This window comes from Parasteatoda tepidariorum, chromosome 11, assembly GCF_982258835.1.
Source record: "Parasteatoda tepidariorum strain Cologne lab strain chromosome 11, Ptep-v5.0, whole genome shotgun sequence".
Lineage (NCBI taxonomy): Eukaryota > Metazoa > Arthropoda > Arachnida > Araneae > Theridiidae > Parasteatoda > Parasteatoda tepidariorum.
Window position 1 is genome coordinate 36580439 of NC_141765.1, and position 16997 is coordinate 36597435.

At 29.5% G+C, this 16997-nt stretch overlaps 1 protein-coding gene across 2 annotated transcripts in view; it reads right to left on the reverse strand.

Moving 5' to 3' along the window:
- LOC107443764 (poly [ADP-ribose] polymerase 2) overlaps positions 1 to 16997 on the reverse strand; it is a 50846-nt gene that overhangs the window by 24948 nt on the left and 8901 nt on the right. For both annotated transcript variants that reach the window (XM_016057730.4, XM_071187960.2), the window contains exons 3-4: positions 7996 to 8436; positions 4647 to 4743 (exon numbers count right to left, since the gene is read on the reverse strand). In XM_016057730.4, coding sequence (XP_015913216.2) covers positions 4647 to 4743; positions 7996 to 8436 — 538 coding nt within the window. The remainder of the gene's footprint in view (positions 1 to 4646; positions 4744 to 7995; positions 8437 to 16997) is intronic.

The following is a 16997-nucleotide window of genomic DNA, read 5'->3' on the forward strand; positions in this document are numbered from 1 at the left end:
CAAATTTCCCTGATTTTTAAGTTGAGTTTATGGGAGGCCTATGTAATTCAGAGAGACCATAAACAGTATATTTTATTGTGGCAAAATGTGAGAATAAAAATTTATGCTGTCTAATTAGGTGGTAATAATTCAGTATAATTAATGATATATTGCTTGAAACATTAAAATAAAGCATTAAAGGTTAGCATGAATTTATAGGCAAAATAAATAAAACATATTGAAAACATCATAATGAATTTTTAATTAGTGACCGAAATAATACTTACACTATTATATATGCATATAGATATAAAACAATGCATAAAATTTTGAAATTTGACAGTGAAAATAATCAAATATAAATATGAAGTAAATGATGAAAACTTTAAATGATAAAGCATATTTTCTTGTGACATCAAATAATAAAATTCAATCTCCATTTCGCCAACAGAATATTACTTCAATATTTAACTTATGTTGTGATGCTTAGTTAAAACCACTGGTTGATTATTGCTCAACCTGAATACTTTGAAAGCAGTTGGTAACTTTAGTCAGAATTTTGTGACATTTAACTTACTGATTAGCAAAAACTGTTCTACATGTATGAGTACTAAGGATTTCCTAATAAAGAATTTGAAAAAAAATCTGTTAAAAGAATATATAAAATTAGTTATGATAGATTTTAAGGTTTTATTAAGATATAAACCAAAATAAAGCTTCATCTAGGAAAGGAAAATATATTTTTGATATAAAAGTAAATATTTTAATGAATTCCTGAAGCATATATCCAGACTTTAAATACTCCTCCCCCTTTAGAAACAAATAACCAAGTTCAGAATTTAACAGAAGTGTTGGCTTAATGACATAATCACTTTCTTATTCAGCAATGTGCTTATTAGTAAAACTTCTTATTTTTTTAGCAATTGTGAATAAATTTATCAGCTAGTGTTAATTTTCTTTTACTAAGATATTTAAAGATGTGGTTGGCAAGCATGTTAACAGGCTCAGTTTTTGATGTCATATAGGGGGGGACACAAATTTTACAACCCCGTGGGCATTGAAGTTTTACTGATGGGTGGAATGGAAGTTATAGCTAGTTGGCAAAATGGTTAGCAAATAGGAAAGATACTGACACATTTACACTTAATGTAACGTGACAATTTAATCTTTAATTTTACCTAATCTTTTAATTTTCTTAAAACTTTCGTTTTTTTTATGCAGCTTATATTTAGTTTAACTTTCTGTTTGACCTTCCTTATGGTCAACGTGGTAATTATACCCGCCTTTCTTTTCTTTTTTTTTGGGGGGGGGCTAAATTAACCAATCTGTTTCCTTTGATTTTTCAAACTCTACTCCTCTTTAAATTTAGTTGGCTATTCACTTCTGGTCCTACACCAGTTAACAAATTGTTTTAAGAGACTGAAACACATTCTCTATTTTGCGCTTCCTCGCTGATACCTTTTTTTTCCCCTCCGAGATGCGGACCTTGGTTTGTATTGAGGGGACCTTTTTTTACATCCTTTTTTTTCTCAGCCTTTATTTTACATTAAATCCATAAGCATATTCAATTTCTTTAAGTTAAAAACATCCTTTAATTTTTTTAACTTTAAAAACCCTCTTAAATTTTAACTCTCTCTCTATGAATATCTTTTTCGATAGTTGAATTTCTTATTTTCTTTATTTTAATTGTATGCATGACGCCTTTTGTTTCCTTTATTCTCTTGTCACCCATTTCCATTAAAGGTGTTCCAAATGTTAAAAATTGTATCAAAGATGTCTTTCCATTAATTATATCGCGAGTTTGTTTTTCTTAAATAAATCTTCAACTGAAGTTAAAAATGTGTGCTTCTTTGTCTCTATTGTCATGATGGTTGTCTTTTATAATTTCCTCCTGTACATGATGAGTACCTTTTTATTGTCATGGGCATTTATTTCTCTCTCTTTGGAAACATTACTAAACTGAATTGAATGAGATATTTATGTTTGGATATAGCATGTAGCATGAATTTGTCTTATTTATCTTTAATTTATTTTAGTTTCACCCTTTTTCCAAATTTGGTGATTTTATCCAATTTGTTCAAACCTCACACTTTGTGACCCTTTGAACTTATTTGGTTATTGTTATCCCACAATGGCATTGTACTACCACTTTCCTTAACGATCACATTCCCCTTATTTCAATTACTTTTCATACTATTTTCAGCCTTAATTTGTTTATTATGAAATCCAATCATTAACTATTTTTAATAATGACTATATCCAAATCCAAATATAAGTACTTATACAATATTACAACGCATCTATCATCCATTTTAATACATAAATAAATTTACTTAAATTACACCATAATATATTTAATTTTACCTGTAACAGAGACTAATGTTTTGACATAGGAAGAAAACAATGACAGCACAAACTAGTAAAGAAAGGCCATTATGACTCAAATCATTCAGCCAAACTACAATTAGACATGTTAGAAATAGATTTAGTAATAGATATAGAGCATTGTAAGCCTCCTCTACATAATTAAGTTCTCTTGTGGTAGCGAAATTACAATTGAATTTACTTAGTAAGCAGCTGCTTCATATAAATTTAACCAACAATTAAAAACACCATATGAGAGTCAGCAGGCCATCCATAGACATGCTTATACTATTTAAATGTCATGGTAGTCAAAATCACTTTAAATCGCATTTGTTAAAACAATAATCAAGTATGAATGTATAAATTTTGTCAACTACATTAAATTATATATATAATAATTAAATGTAGAGCCTATATCTCCCCTTATATACACATGTATGTATGAATGTATACATAAATTCCTGGAAAATCCATAAGAGCTGGCAGGTAGGCAATAAAGTTGTTTAAAATTAAGAAGTTGAATTAAGTGAAGAATGTGAAATTGAACAAGAATCCATTTTTTTTTTCTTCTATATCAAAAAATCTTAAATCAAACAGGGACTTGGGTTTTAGATCACTGTGAAAATATGTTTGTCTCATTCATACTTAAAGCTGTGTGGAAGGTTATTTTGATTTAACTTCAATGTGTACATGGCACTCCTTTAAATTTTAATGACTCACAACACTTGCATCTTATAAAACATATAATTTTAAAAAACTTATGTAGATATAAATAAAGAGCTATTTTGTAGCAAAAATTTATATTAAAATAAAACATTTCTAACAACTCTACTTTAGAAATGCTACCAATCTTTTATGGCACTTTATTGTACATTTTGATAACCCAAAGAATATTTTTTTAAAAATTCAAAAAAAAAAAAAAATGACAATTCGCAACACTATTTTAACAATGCTGATATTTTTATTCAGTCTCATGGTCAAAATCAATACAATTTAACATTCATTGTAATATGAAAGAATTTAATAAATAGTTATTTCCTAAAGATACCAGCAACAAAATTTTCTTGCACGCTTCAATAATTTATTCTACAGAATATCATTCTTAAACTACTATTATGAAAAGAAATCACAATATTATTGCAAAAATAAAAAAATTAAATAAATTAAAAAGGTTAAAACATCCAAATGGAAAAATGTGCTTAACAGCAAAGAAACCAAGAGGAATTAAACAAATGAGACATTGAAGAAAAATTATAAAAAAAATTGGAAAAAAAACATGACAATCAAAGCTGACGTCATCAGGGGGTACCAATCCTGAATTGTCATAAAATGCAAAACCTTTTCTATCCAGAAAAGTTAAGAAAAAAATCAAAAAATTCGCTTTCTCTGTACCCCAAAAGTTTTGCCCAGGTCCAGAAAAATACAATAATAAATAGAAATATATGATATACAATACAGTAAATTACAGAAGCATAAAACATTAGAATAAACGTCAGCTTTGATTGCCATGTTTTTTTTCTAATTTTTTAATAAGTTTTCTTCAATGTCTCATTCTTAAACTACAACTGTTATAATTTCTAAACAAAAAGTTATATTGTTTAAATAACGACATTTAGAAAAACTGAAGATAAATATTTTTTTACTCTTACCTGTAATGTTAACACCTCTAAAAATACAGTACAGAACCCGTTATCCAGAAATCAGAAAACCGGAAAACCAAAAAACCGGAAGGAAATTCAATACATTTTCCCGCCATTTTTTTTAAAAAATGTTTTTTTTCCTCATAAGATTTTAGAATTTTTCTTTCTTTTTTGAAAGATGTTTACCTTACCATCATTTTGGAAATAATCATTAGTGTATTACTTCATCGTTTTTTCTTCTTTTTAAGATTATTTCCAAATATTTTTTTTTTTTTTTAGTTGGGTTTAACAATAAAAAAAAGGCTTTTTGTAGCGATTCAGAAAACCGGAAAAATCAGTTATCCGGAATAGCGATGGTCCCGATCGTTCCGGATAATTGGTTCCCTACTGTATTGTATTTTATAATTATTAATGAATCAAAACATAATTTTTAAAATCTTTAAAAGCAATTTTTAAATAAAACTTTTAACAAAAAAATTAATCATTTTTAAGATAAATAAAATGCATTTGGCATTGTTGACACATAATGTGACAAAATGCTTTTTAAAACATAATTCTTAAAAACATAATTTAAAGTTTTTATATTTTCATTTATACAAACTAACAAGTAAAAGCAAGGAAAACAATATTTATATAGAAAAGAAATCATTATGACTATCTTACTTGTGGAGCTAAATTGATTTGAAGCAAATCATATTTTCCTTTAACATGAATGAAACTATCAGCTTCACTCCAATTATTTCTAGTTTTATCATAAAATCTGAAATAAATTTAACAATTTAGAAGTTAACTCCACGAGTAATAATCTTACTATAATTTTTATCAATATATAATCTTAGTTTAAAGAAATATTAAATAAGTAAAAGAACTTATTAAACTTCAGACAAATGAACAAACTAAGAATAAATACAAAACACAGAATTCAGTTCATTTTTAATATTTCATGCATATTATAAAATTTCAAAAACTATAAAAATATTTGTATTAACTCTTTTTTTTTTAAATTAACTGTTTTTGTATATTTGTGAAAAACTTTATCAAAAACGAATTAACTGAAGTAATACTAGACAAATTTTAACCATAAACATTTGCAATTACTATTAGAATTGACTTTTAAAAATTTAAACATGAGATTAATAAAATTTAGAACACACATCTTTCATCTAACATTTCTATTATATATCATGATTAGAATACCAAAATTAAATCAAATATGTCTGGTAATTTATATAGATATAGTGTGATTCGGTGGAGAGGGATTTTCTTGCAATTAATGAAAAGAATTGGAGATCAAAGATAAATCGGAAGTTGTTACGGAGGAAAGCATTGGGCTGTCTGGCCAACTATGATGATGATGACACTTACTAGCTTATTTGTTGCAAAAATAACCCCTTATTGTTGTTCGATGTCCGCTACAATTAATTTACATCAGCAAATATTTTTCAATACAAACAGAGACCCATTACCTTTTCAGAAATATCAGATTGTTTATCAAACACATAATATATTAAATTTTGCGCACAGTTTAATGCTTCTGAAAAAGTTAGAGTTTTCTCAATGTTATTAGTAATAACTTTCTCTTCACTCTTGTCCATTATTTCATGCTTCTGGAGGTTGTTTTAATCAATTAATTTCCATAGTAAAAATGTATCATAATCAGTCTTTAAAACATTCCCAGTTCAATCTCAATATAAGAATAACTTGCTAAGAAAAGATAAGTCATTTTGACATACTTCACAAATTTTTTTACTGAAATGCCAGATTTAGTTCAACAAATATTTTAAGGGCAATAATCTATTAAAATATTAGCTATTACAACTAGAAGAAATGCGTCCCTTTTCAATGATGATTGAAAGGGTATTCAAAAAGTTGCCTCAAAACATCAGAAGCAAAAAAAACTAATATTGTTTGAAGAATAGAAAAGCCCTTTAGTTTCTCCGGGTGACCAATACCACTAAAGATTAAGGTTAGCTTCTGATACATTTTTTCCCCTAATTCCGTGAAATTCAAAAAGGCACAGAAAATTGGAAAAAAAAATTCTTTTCGTAAGCTTTCAATGTGGTCTGGTTACAAATGTTTTGCCCCTTTATGATGGTAAATTTCATTCTTATTAATTTAGGTCAAAAAGCAGGTGGTTCCAGGTGTCACTGTATTACAATCTAAGAAACACAAATGAAGAATCAAATATGAACTTTAACATTTAAACAAGTTTATTGTTTTCTGAATATAGGAGTTAAAGTTAACTTAAAAATATGAGCCTAATGATGATGAATAAATATGAGCCATAATTTAATGACTACTTACAGACTACACACTTTATAGTTTTCAAACTAAATTATTGTTAAGGTTAATTATTAGTTTTGAACTCAAAAATAGATTCTGTGCATTTGATTTTTTAAGTTGAATGGCTTATTCACTCCTAAAACTAATTCTCAAACTTCCTTTCAAAAAAGAAAAAGAGTACATGAAAAAGTAAAATAAGATCCTTTAAAATTATAATAACAATTTTAAGATCAGCGTAGACAATTAAAATATGATGTCCACACTCCATACAGCAATTCTTTCTGTCCAAGCAAAAACAGATGATGTTCCTATATAGTGAGTAGATGAAAATGTGAATATTTATAACTAATAAATGCTAAATTTTGGCTTATACTTAATTTAGAAACAAAATAAATGATAATAAGGGCACATGCTAAACGCAAACATGTTGCAAGCAACCATTTTAATTAAATAACATAAGTCTAGCAAACTGTCTAATCAAAATAAAATCTAAACAAAATCTATCAGATATGAATACCACATGTTTTAACTCAAAAATAAACTACTCAAGATAATCACATCAAAAATATAAAGAAAAACATATAAAGAAAAATATAAAGAAAAAAAAGAGGTTCCTAAATTTATTATACTCCTCAGAAAGCAATTTAAAAAGATAAATACACTAATGGATGTATACCAGAAATTTTAATTTTCAAATGAAGGTATAGTTTGTCTAAGCTAAGAACTCCTCCCGCCACAAAATCTCAGGCTGTCCGGTTCTATGGAAACAAGAATGTCACATTTTATGGAGAGTAGTTTCACTCTAGGAATTAACACAATAGACCGAATAAAGAAATTCCTACGACCCGAGCCATAACCACTCTAAAACAGTGACCCCGCACCTCTACATGAAATAGTCGTACCTCGTTACCATAGTCACCGCCACAGGTTCAGACGATTGTCTGGAGGAGTCCTTATTTAAGACAAACTATATAACATTTTGTTTTGATAGTCAATAATGTTAAGCAATCTATTATTTCACCAACTTTCGGACTTTAATGATCGCCTGGAATAAAAATACAAGGTTGTTCCCTTATTCAAAATGTTACTATGTAGTAGCGTATTACTGTGTAGTAACAGCAAAAACAAAAAAAAAAAAAAAAAGTGGTTTAAATAATTCTTTTTAAACTGTTGCTATCAAAAGACTTGCTTTTAATGGAAACATTTTTTTTAGAAAGCCCAAAAATGTTTAAGGCTTGTTTAAGTGATTTTTCGGAAAAGAAAAAAATTTAAACTAAATTTTGATGGCTACATTGGTTGAACCACTTAGTTCAGAAATTCTAATGGACTTTAAAATAATGTATCCACAGAATAAATTACTGGGCTTTATGTATCTGTTGTTACAATCAAAGACTACTCGCTATAATATAAGGGCCATACTAAAGACTGTTTCACATATTAACAGGATGAAAGACATTTAATATATGAGAAAACATATTTCTTTTTTAGACTTTCCATAAAATTTGTAATAAAGAGTAAAAAATTTATCTTTTAACACATGCAGAAATTTTTAATAAAATGTTGGCAATAAAATCTTATCTCAGAAAAAATAGAACTTACAAACTTAGTTTACATAAAAGAAAAATTCCTTTCACGACGTGTCAATACAGATGATTTTTAAAATAAGCAAAGAAGAAACTTATCTTATGATTATAAAAAAGTCATTTGTGAGCTTCAAATATAAACTTACTTTCCTTCAAATTCAATTTTTGCTTCAGAAAGACTTGTACCATATTTATTCAAGCTTGTTTGTCCACGTTGTCCAACACGACCCCATCTACGCCAAACATAATATTGCTCCTTGTCATTATGTTTCAATAGTTGAATAAAATAAAATTTATTATTATTATTCTGCAAGTTAGTTTGATTTAGAGTGGCAGAAAAAGCAGTATTTTCCGAATAAACATGGAAATCAGCTCTAATAGGACATTCAGCATCAACTGGAACATCACTGAAAGTACTTTCCTTTCCATTAAGGGAACCAAGATTATCTTTGATTTTTGAAATTCCAGGCACAGGAAGAATAACATCTTCATTTTCATCATTCGCTTTAGTTCCTTTTCGCCTTTTTTTATTTGGTAAGCTAGTAACATCTGGTATAGGAGACATATTATCAAATAACCTTTTAAGACTGAAAAAAAAAAACATTTAAAAACATTTTAAATATTTGAAGTAAATATAGAAAAAATAATGACAGAGAATATACTGGACAGATAGACAAATATTATAAGTTACAATAATGTCTTATGTCAAAAATGCTCATTTTAATCACAGATTTTATAACGCTCAGGAATTCATTTTAGTATGTATTTTTTTTATTGCTAGCATACCAGAAATGTGGCACTGATGTTTGATGATGTTTTATTTTGACTTACATTATAGAATCTCTGTTTATTGTGATTTATTGCAGATTATTTTGCGTACATATTTGTTTCACAATAGCTATCAAAACAAAGATGGCAAATAACGAAAAGTGATACTACTACTTCTTAGCATCTTTATGGACATGAAAATGAACAATTTGTAAACGAAATGCGTAAACAATTAATTTCTTTTAGCTTTATCACATACTAGATGCAGACTTAGATTAAATTAAAAACTTTCTGCAAATAGAAAATCTCAATTAAAAAGCTTCCTACAACCAATTATAATTAACTCTTAAATATCACGACATTAATCAACTCTTAAAACTAAGTTAAACACCTTGATCGTCACCTATTTAGGCAAAATTTGTTTGAAAAATCACTGATTCTTTTAAGAAATGTCTTAATACTTATAAAACAAATTTTATATTAAATATTATAAATACCAGCATGTCAGAAAGTTAAATGCAATGATTTAATCACGAGTTAAGTGCTGCTCTGCAAATTTCAAATATGAATAATCACTTTATTACCCACTAAATCCACAATGGTATTGACATTTCCCCAATCCTTTCCTCAGTAATTATTATAATTAATTATATTTTTTTTCGTAGTATCGAAAATCTTGAAACACAGTTGAACTCAGATTTACAGTCATTCATAAATAACAACTTCCTGTTATTAATGTCTTTTCAGTTTTGTCCCCTGTCATATAATATATCAATAAAATAAAAATCCTGGTACTTAAAGCAACTTCTAATACTATTTGCCTGAAATACCAATGTTCTGAGTTAATTTTCAACCAACTGTTAATGGTTACATTTTCACGTAATGTCAAGCAGCCACAGAAGCAAATGAGACCAGAAAAAAAATTTGCATGTTGGTGGCTCAGCTACTATAAGAATGTAATGTCAAGCAGCCACAGAAGCAAATGAAACCAGACAACAAGTTTGCATGTCGGTGGCTCAGCTACTATAAGAAATAATAACCCCGACTTTGAAATTGGATAAAATCCTTCTAAGTCCCCAATTTGAATAGGAATATGGGAATATATTTATTTCAGTTTTTTTGAAGGTCAGGGAAGAGAAGAAAAAAGGCATGTAATGTGACTTGTGAATCAAAGGCAATCTCAATAGCTGAAATTATGGAGTGTAGTAGTGATGAAGATTGAATCTTCATATCCACCACCATCATTCAATATAACAGCAGTTATGCTGCAGGGACTGAAATTTTTCTTCCTAAGACACGAAGAGCAAAAGAAAGAAATGGATACTTCAGAATTGTAGGAAAATTCATGTACTTTAAGACAACAAAAAAAAGGGTAAATAAACAAAAATGTCAGGTTTTTCTTTTTAATAAAATAAATGAATAAATTCTAAGTTTCAGATAGTACTTAGGTGTTTAACAAACTATAATTAAATTTGTACACACTTAAATTTTAGTTTTGAAGGGAATTATCATGTTCCTTTTATTTACGACATTCTTGTCCAGTTTGATGAGCATCTTTAAATAAAAGGTCTTTTATATTTTAAATATAATATAATTAATCAGAACTGTGGAGTCAGAATCAGAATCAAGCAGATTTTTTAGTAAAAGGAGTCATCATAGAGTTGCTTAAAACATGTAGATTCAAACTTCTTTTTTGGGGCAGTTAAAATTTGAAAAAACAAAATAAAACAAAGTGAGTTATTTTTGTTTATGAATTATAAACATTAATAAATATTTGGTTATTCTTTATTTTATTGACATATAATAATTTAATGAAGAAAAAACAAGCTAGTTTGCTAGACAATGAGATCTTACAACGTTCAATATATGTATATCCAAAACACTGAATTTTGTTGGATGACAGACAAATTAAAAAGGCAAAGAAAGCCATTTATGAACTTTCACTAAGAATGAAATTATTCTCAGAAGAATTGGAGAATTCAAATCAGGACAGTCAGACTGCAGACAATGCAACTAAGTTTCTATCATTGCATCCTTATCCAAAAAGGAATTAAGATTTTATGAAATGATTAAATAACATTAGAAAAGCTAAGGCAAAAGTGGATTTCAAAAAAAGCCTTTAGATATAAAAATGAAAAAATACATACAAAATTTCTACACAACCCTTGAAGAAATATAAAAGATTGCTTTTGCAAGACATCTCTCTTAGAACCTAAACAAATATATGCTGAAAAGTTAAAATAAGTAGCCCTAACAATAATGGTTCTTCCTCGTACTAAAGTTTGTGAGAAAAGGCTATTCTCACCCCTGAAGTTTATCAAATCAGATCAATGGTCCTCAATTTAAAAGAATCTTGCTGAAGCTATACTGATTCTTAGAAATAACTAAACCAGTTTTTCAATTTCGTAATTAACGCTAATTAATATAATATTCAGCTATGTCACCAACTTTTTTGTAACATCTATTACTTCTTTTGCATATAAAAAAATAAACTGTAACATGCCTATATGATAATATGAGGGAGTTGGAGTCTGTCCAAAATTCCGGGCGTCAGAGTAAGAATTGCTCATTTTCCCTACTGAGTCCACAGCCCTATAATTACTAACAAATTATATACTGCACACTTGAATAATTAATTTTTGATCAGCCCAATTTTGACTATTTCAATAAAATTCATGTTTTTGTAGATAGTATATTAAAGTATCAAGTACTTGATGATCATTGACATTAAATGATGATCTAGGCCTTCCTTAACTTTTCCCTATTCACAAACAATTTCAATTAAGATTCTTTTGCAACTCCCATTCCCCATAATATTTTTTAACCCTCAACCTAAGCAGGGCCAAAACTAAGCATTCGCTATCTCGACAAATCGTAAATTTTTTCGAAAATAATTGTGTCTTGGCAAATTATTTTTTCAACTGAAAATAAAAATTTATATACCATTTGATCATGAAAAAAAGTCTAAGGGAATTTTTCAGAATGAATCCTGTATGTTTTTTATTTGATAGCAGTAATTTCCAGTTGATACATCTATAACCAATCAGAATTATATTAAGTCCAAAAAACACAAGCACTACGAGGGATTATTTAAGGACGAGACAAACTAAAAACAAAAATACAGATTGCCACCTTTGCTGGATCAAGAGTAGAATTTTATCCTATGGTTTATGTTAACAAAACAGATTAAGTGGTAGCAAGATGCATCCAACTAATTTTGCAGAAATATTTTTTTGTACCAATAACAAAAGGTTTTTTGTGACAATAACGTACTGATAACATAATGTTGCTTCAGGTTTATCCTCATATTACAGCTGTTAAAAAAACAACTAATTGGAAAATGAAAGTATCAACTAACCGTTGAAACAGGTTTATACCAGATTCATAAAAAAATTGACAATCTGTACTTAAAGACAATAGAAAATTAGTAAGAAAAAGATTTTTTTACCTATGGTCTGCAAAATACTATCAATTTTAATTTACCATAATTTCTCATGAAGAAAAAAAAACTACTTTATTTCAGTATATTCGATCTCTACTACTCTAACTTAACCGTCACGACTTTGTAATATCTTGTTCACAACAGCCATTGGCCATTCGAGTTGTTTTTGGTTCTCAAGATCCACAAAGACTGCATTTCTTACTTTCAGTGTTCCACTGACAGTGCTAGATCCTTGTACAAATTGACTGTGATGCCACAATTGGCATTACATATTTCCTAGCAATTAAAATATCTTTAGTTACTTAAACTTGCCTTTTTTTAATCATTCTTAATCGAATTATATTTAAATTAAATCTATTAGTTAATTTTTTAATTTGAAGCGAACATAGAATATTTTATTCTTTTCTTATCGATCAATGTAACAGTCAACTTCTTATTTCAATACTAATGCAGACTCATTAATTCACTGACGCGCCTAATCGAAAACAAAAATCGATTTATAAGTCTTCATTCATTAATTTCTTAATACAAATATGTTTGTTGCATGGTTATGCTAATTCTCACAGTCTTGTTGGCGATTCGCGATTGCCAAAGTATTTTCAAACTTCATATTTTTTTGGCTATGCTATTTTTCAATAAATCACCAACCATGGATCTCTTCTCATGATTCTAAATGTCTGTTGGGAGCAATGCAATTACTTTTTTAATTTGGCTTTTAAATAGGCAGGTCATGAGGGATTTGTCTCTCATGGCCTGTCCTTTTTAATATTATTATTCAAAATTTATTATTCAACTTAGAAAGTCTTATTATCGATATTAAATATATTTGTATCTCGAGCTCTACAAATACTACCAAATAAAAGTTTTATTAATTTATGATCCAGTTTTCATCTTCAGCTGTCATTTTCATTATCCTGTTTTCATCAACATCTTCAACGAATGGTAAATTCATAGAACTTCTTAAACTTATGGCAAAAACATCCAACCTCTTCAACTTCCAACCACACCGGATTCCGTCTTCACATTGACTCAAGTATTCTCGATGGAATCGACCCCTTAGCTCTTTCCAAAGCTTCTAGCAGTACTGGTTTCAGAGTTGCAACTTCTTGCTGTCAATCCCGCCAATATCAGGAACACAAAGATCTGGATCTTTTAACATAAGTTCTTTTCTGTGAAAAAGTTCAAAGTGTCAAAAGTTCTTTTCTGTGAAATTTGTACCACTGTCAGCATGCACAATTGAAGGAAGTCCCCTTCCAGCAAAATAAATCTTCTTAATGCTAGTTTAAAGATCTTAGTGCTGAGGGAGGTAAATAGCTCTAAATGTATTGCATGACAAATCGCACAATCCAGACTTTCTTTTTGGCTTTCAAAAACAAGGGACCGTAAAGATTCATTACTGTGACTTCAAATACTGATGCATCTTGAACCCTATCTAATGGTAGGTGAATGGGTTCGGATATAATTGGATTATTTGTAAATCTTCACATACTGCACATTTCGTAATGATGTTCCTGATTGCACGTCTAGCTGAAATTATCTAATAATTCCTTCGCAATTTAGTTGCTAAAACTTGACAATTGTGCAAATTAAATTCTGTTATAAGACAATTTACCAAATAATGTTTAGCAGAAAGTAGGATTGTGAAAGGGAAAGCAAATTCGTCATATTGCTGGATTATTTTAGTTTTTACACAGATTAAACCTTCTTCCTTCTTCGCAATCATCAGACCTTCTACAAAATATTTTCCTTCTGGAAAACATTCTTACTAAATCAATGGTCAAGGGGTATTTTCAGCATTCTAGTTGTCTGCCCACATTCAGTATATTTTTTGATATTCTCTTCTTTTGAGCATTTTTAGAAATCTCAGCACCCATGCAAATACATGAATGATCCAGGAAATCCAGGAATACATGAATGATCCAGGATTTTAAATTCTTTCAAACCTCCATAGATTTACATCTTTAATAATAAGGCATTTGGTAACACCTTTTCTCTTTTCTGTATTTACAAATTCTTCACAATGTAGTGGTTCTGCACTACGACGATAATTTGATGTTTTATGCCATTCAGGGACCTCCCACTATCTGGTACTTATCAACTTTGTAGAACTGCAAAACCTCAGGATGGGCGGTCAGCTGGATTATGAGGCCCAAGAACATATAACCATTGCTTAGCATTGGAAATTTGACATCTCTCTTCAACTCTTATTTCCTACAAAAGTTTCCTGCTGATCATTGCATCTGATACGTGTGAGAGCAGTCGAGGAATCACACCAGAAATACTTGGGCACATATAATAACTGTAAGGCTTTTGAAACATAGCTGCACAATCGAGCACCTAGGACACAAGCAAGGAGTTCTTATCTTGGTATGGTTAACCTTTTAAATCGTGCAAGATGTGATTTAGCAGCAATCAATTGTACATGAATCTTTTCTTCATCTTCATAATAAAGAAATATTGCACTAGCATATGCACATTGGCTTGCATCACAGCATATTTGAATAGACCAATATTCCTTGGAACCATACCATATTCTAACTAGACACTTTTATGACTGAAAGTGGTTTAACTCTTTGAACTATAGAAGAAATTTATTTCAAATCTCCTCAGGTAGGGGTGCATCCTATAGTGTCCTTACCATCCAAGCCTAAGTTGGCAAGATAACAGGATATATAAACTCAATGGGGTCAAATATACTCTGAGTAACTGATAGGATTTCTCACTTTCTGGGGTAATTCTTCATCAATTCAAAATTAGCACACATCATCAAACTGTTACTCCTCCTATCCCACTGAAGACCTAAGACAGAGACTAAAGAATCAAAGTCCTTTGCAGAAAACAGTTTAGCAATCTGGGGTTCATTTATAGGTTGATTCACTAGTCCCAATTCCCACATTCTTAAATCCATTTTTGCCACGGCGGCAAATGTATTTGATGATTAAACAATTTCTAGTTCTGCTATATTATTTACAGATGTTACACAATTATCTATGTAGATCTAATGTCAAAGAAGTTAATAATTTTTCTGCAGTGGATTGCATGACTTTGAAACAATTTTCCAGATGGCAATGTATTACTGTTCCAAGTAAAAACAGACTACTGGTCACCCACAATACTACTCTTTAATGCCTAAATAGTCTGATTTTATTAGAATTCTCCCACCATAAAAATGGCAAGTAGTTGTGATTCCTTTTCATCTCAATCTGAAGAAAAGCACATCTTAGCAACTAACACCAAGACATTTTCTCTTAATCTCAAAAGAATATCTGCTCTATAAAGATGGGTCCTTTAACTTAGCAGTCATTGTGAAAAGGGACTCCTCCGACCTTACATGACACATCGAAGACTGGTCTAACTTTTGTTGTTAGACAACCAGTCTTTATTACTGGATTGTGGGGAAGATAGTGACATTCTATATCTAATTTTTCATTTGGAACCCTTTCAATAACACCTTCCTGTTCACATTCAAGGAATACATTCTCCTAATCCGAATACTGATTAATTAATTTTAATCTTTTCAAGGTGCTAAGGAGTTTTTTAGCTATGTTCCGATTCGAAGAAATTTATGGTTCATTAATCCAAGACAGAGAAACACAATAGCGATCTTGATTCTACTTAATTCTAGCACAAATCGCTCAAAGCAAAATTATCCTCTTTAGCTTTTAACATTCTTTCACTGGGTTTGCGTATACCTATTGTCTCTAACTTCCATAGTTCTGGCACATTCAGTTCATTTAAGCTAATTGTCCACAAACTACCCATCCTAATTTAGTCTAAATTGCAGTGAGAGCCTCTGTCAACTGTTCAACCTGGCCTGTTAAGAGTTTCCCATAAACATCACTTCCTATGAGCAATACTATTTTAGGACATCCGGTTCAGATATCAGAAAGCCAAATTTTAGATTTTTTAAGCACTTTCATCAAACAACTTTTAGGTAGCAGATATTTCTACAAATTATATCTTGATTTCAACAATTTACTTCCATAACAATCCTCGAACTACCCCTGGGTGCACTTAATTGAATCTTAAACTTTGCATGGGCAGGGATGAGATTAGCCAAAAGGCAAAAAAGCTGAATTTCCACGATAGTAAATTTTACGCAAGCGCAACCCTTTAATAATAAATTCCCGACAGTTTAAGGTAATAAATAATGTGTTGACATACAATTGTGTACTAATTTATTATTATATAAATGATTACATTGGCACTTAACATTTAGTGAAAATAAAAATTACCAATTGAATACCCTTTTTAAGTGATTGCTTTTGTTTGCTATATTTAGTCGTTAGTCCATCTTCAAACATCTTGTAACAAATCCTATTTTTTCTTCTTTGCAAGCACAGAATGTAAGTTTTGAATATATTCCCTTCCAGTTTCTCTGATGTTGCAACACTTACATATACTAATAAGATTTGTTGTTGGAAAAACAGTCACCTTTATAGTAACTAATTAAAAATAATTTACTTCTTACAAGAATGGATTTTGAAATCACATGAATATGAAACTATGTAGATATACGATTTTGAAAATGAGAAAATACAAACTGGGATATAGAATTTTTAAAACGCGTAAATACAAATCACGATTCATAATTTTTAGATAGCGTAAATACGAATCATGATGCATATTTTTTAGATTGCATAAATAAGAATTATGAATTTTTAGAATGCGTGAATGCGAATCCCAATGCCTTATTTTAAAATCACGTATAAATACGAAAATCAATGTTTGATATTATAAACCCCATGAGCAAATCAAGACATTGAATTTTAAACTTGCGTGAATACGAATCGATACATAGGTTTTTAAAAAGGCGTAAATACGAATCACAATATCGGAGTATTAAATCTCGTAAATTAGAATCGCAACGTACAATATTCAAATCGGGTGAATAAGAATCGCAACACGCAAATATGAAAAGCTATGTTTGATATTAAA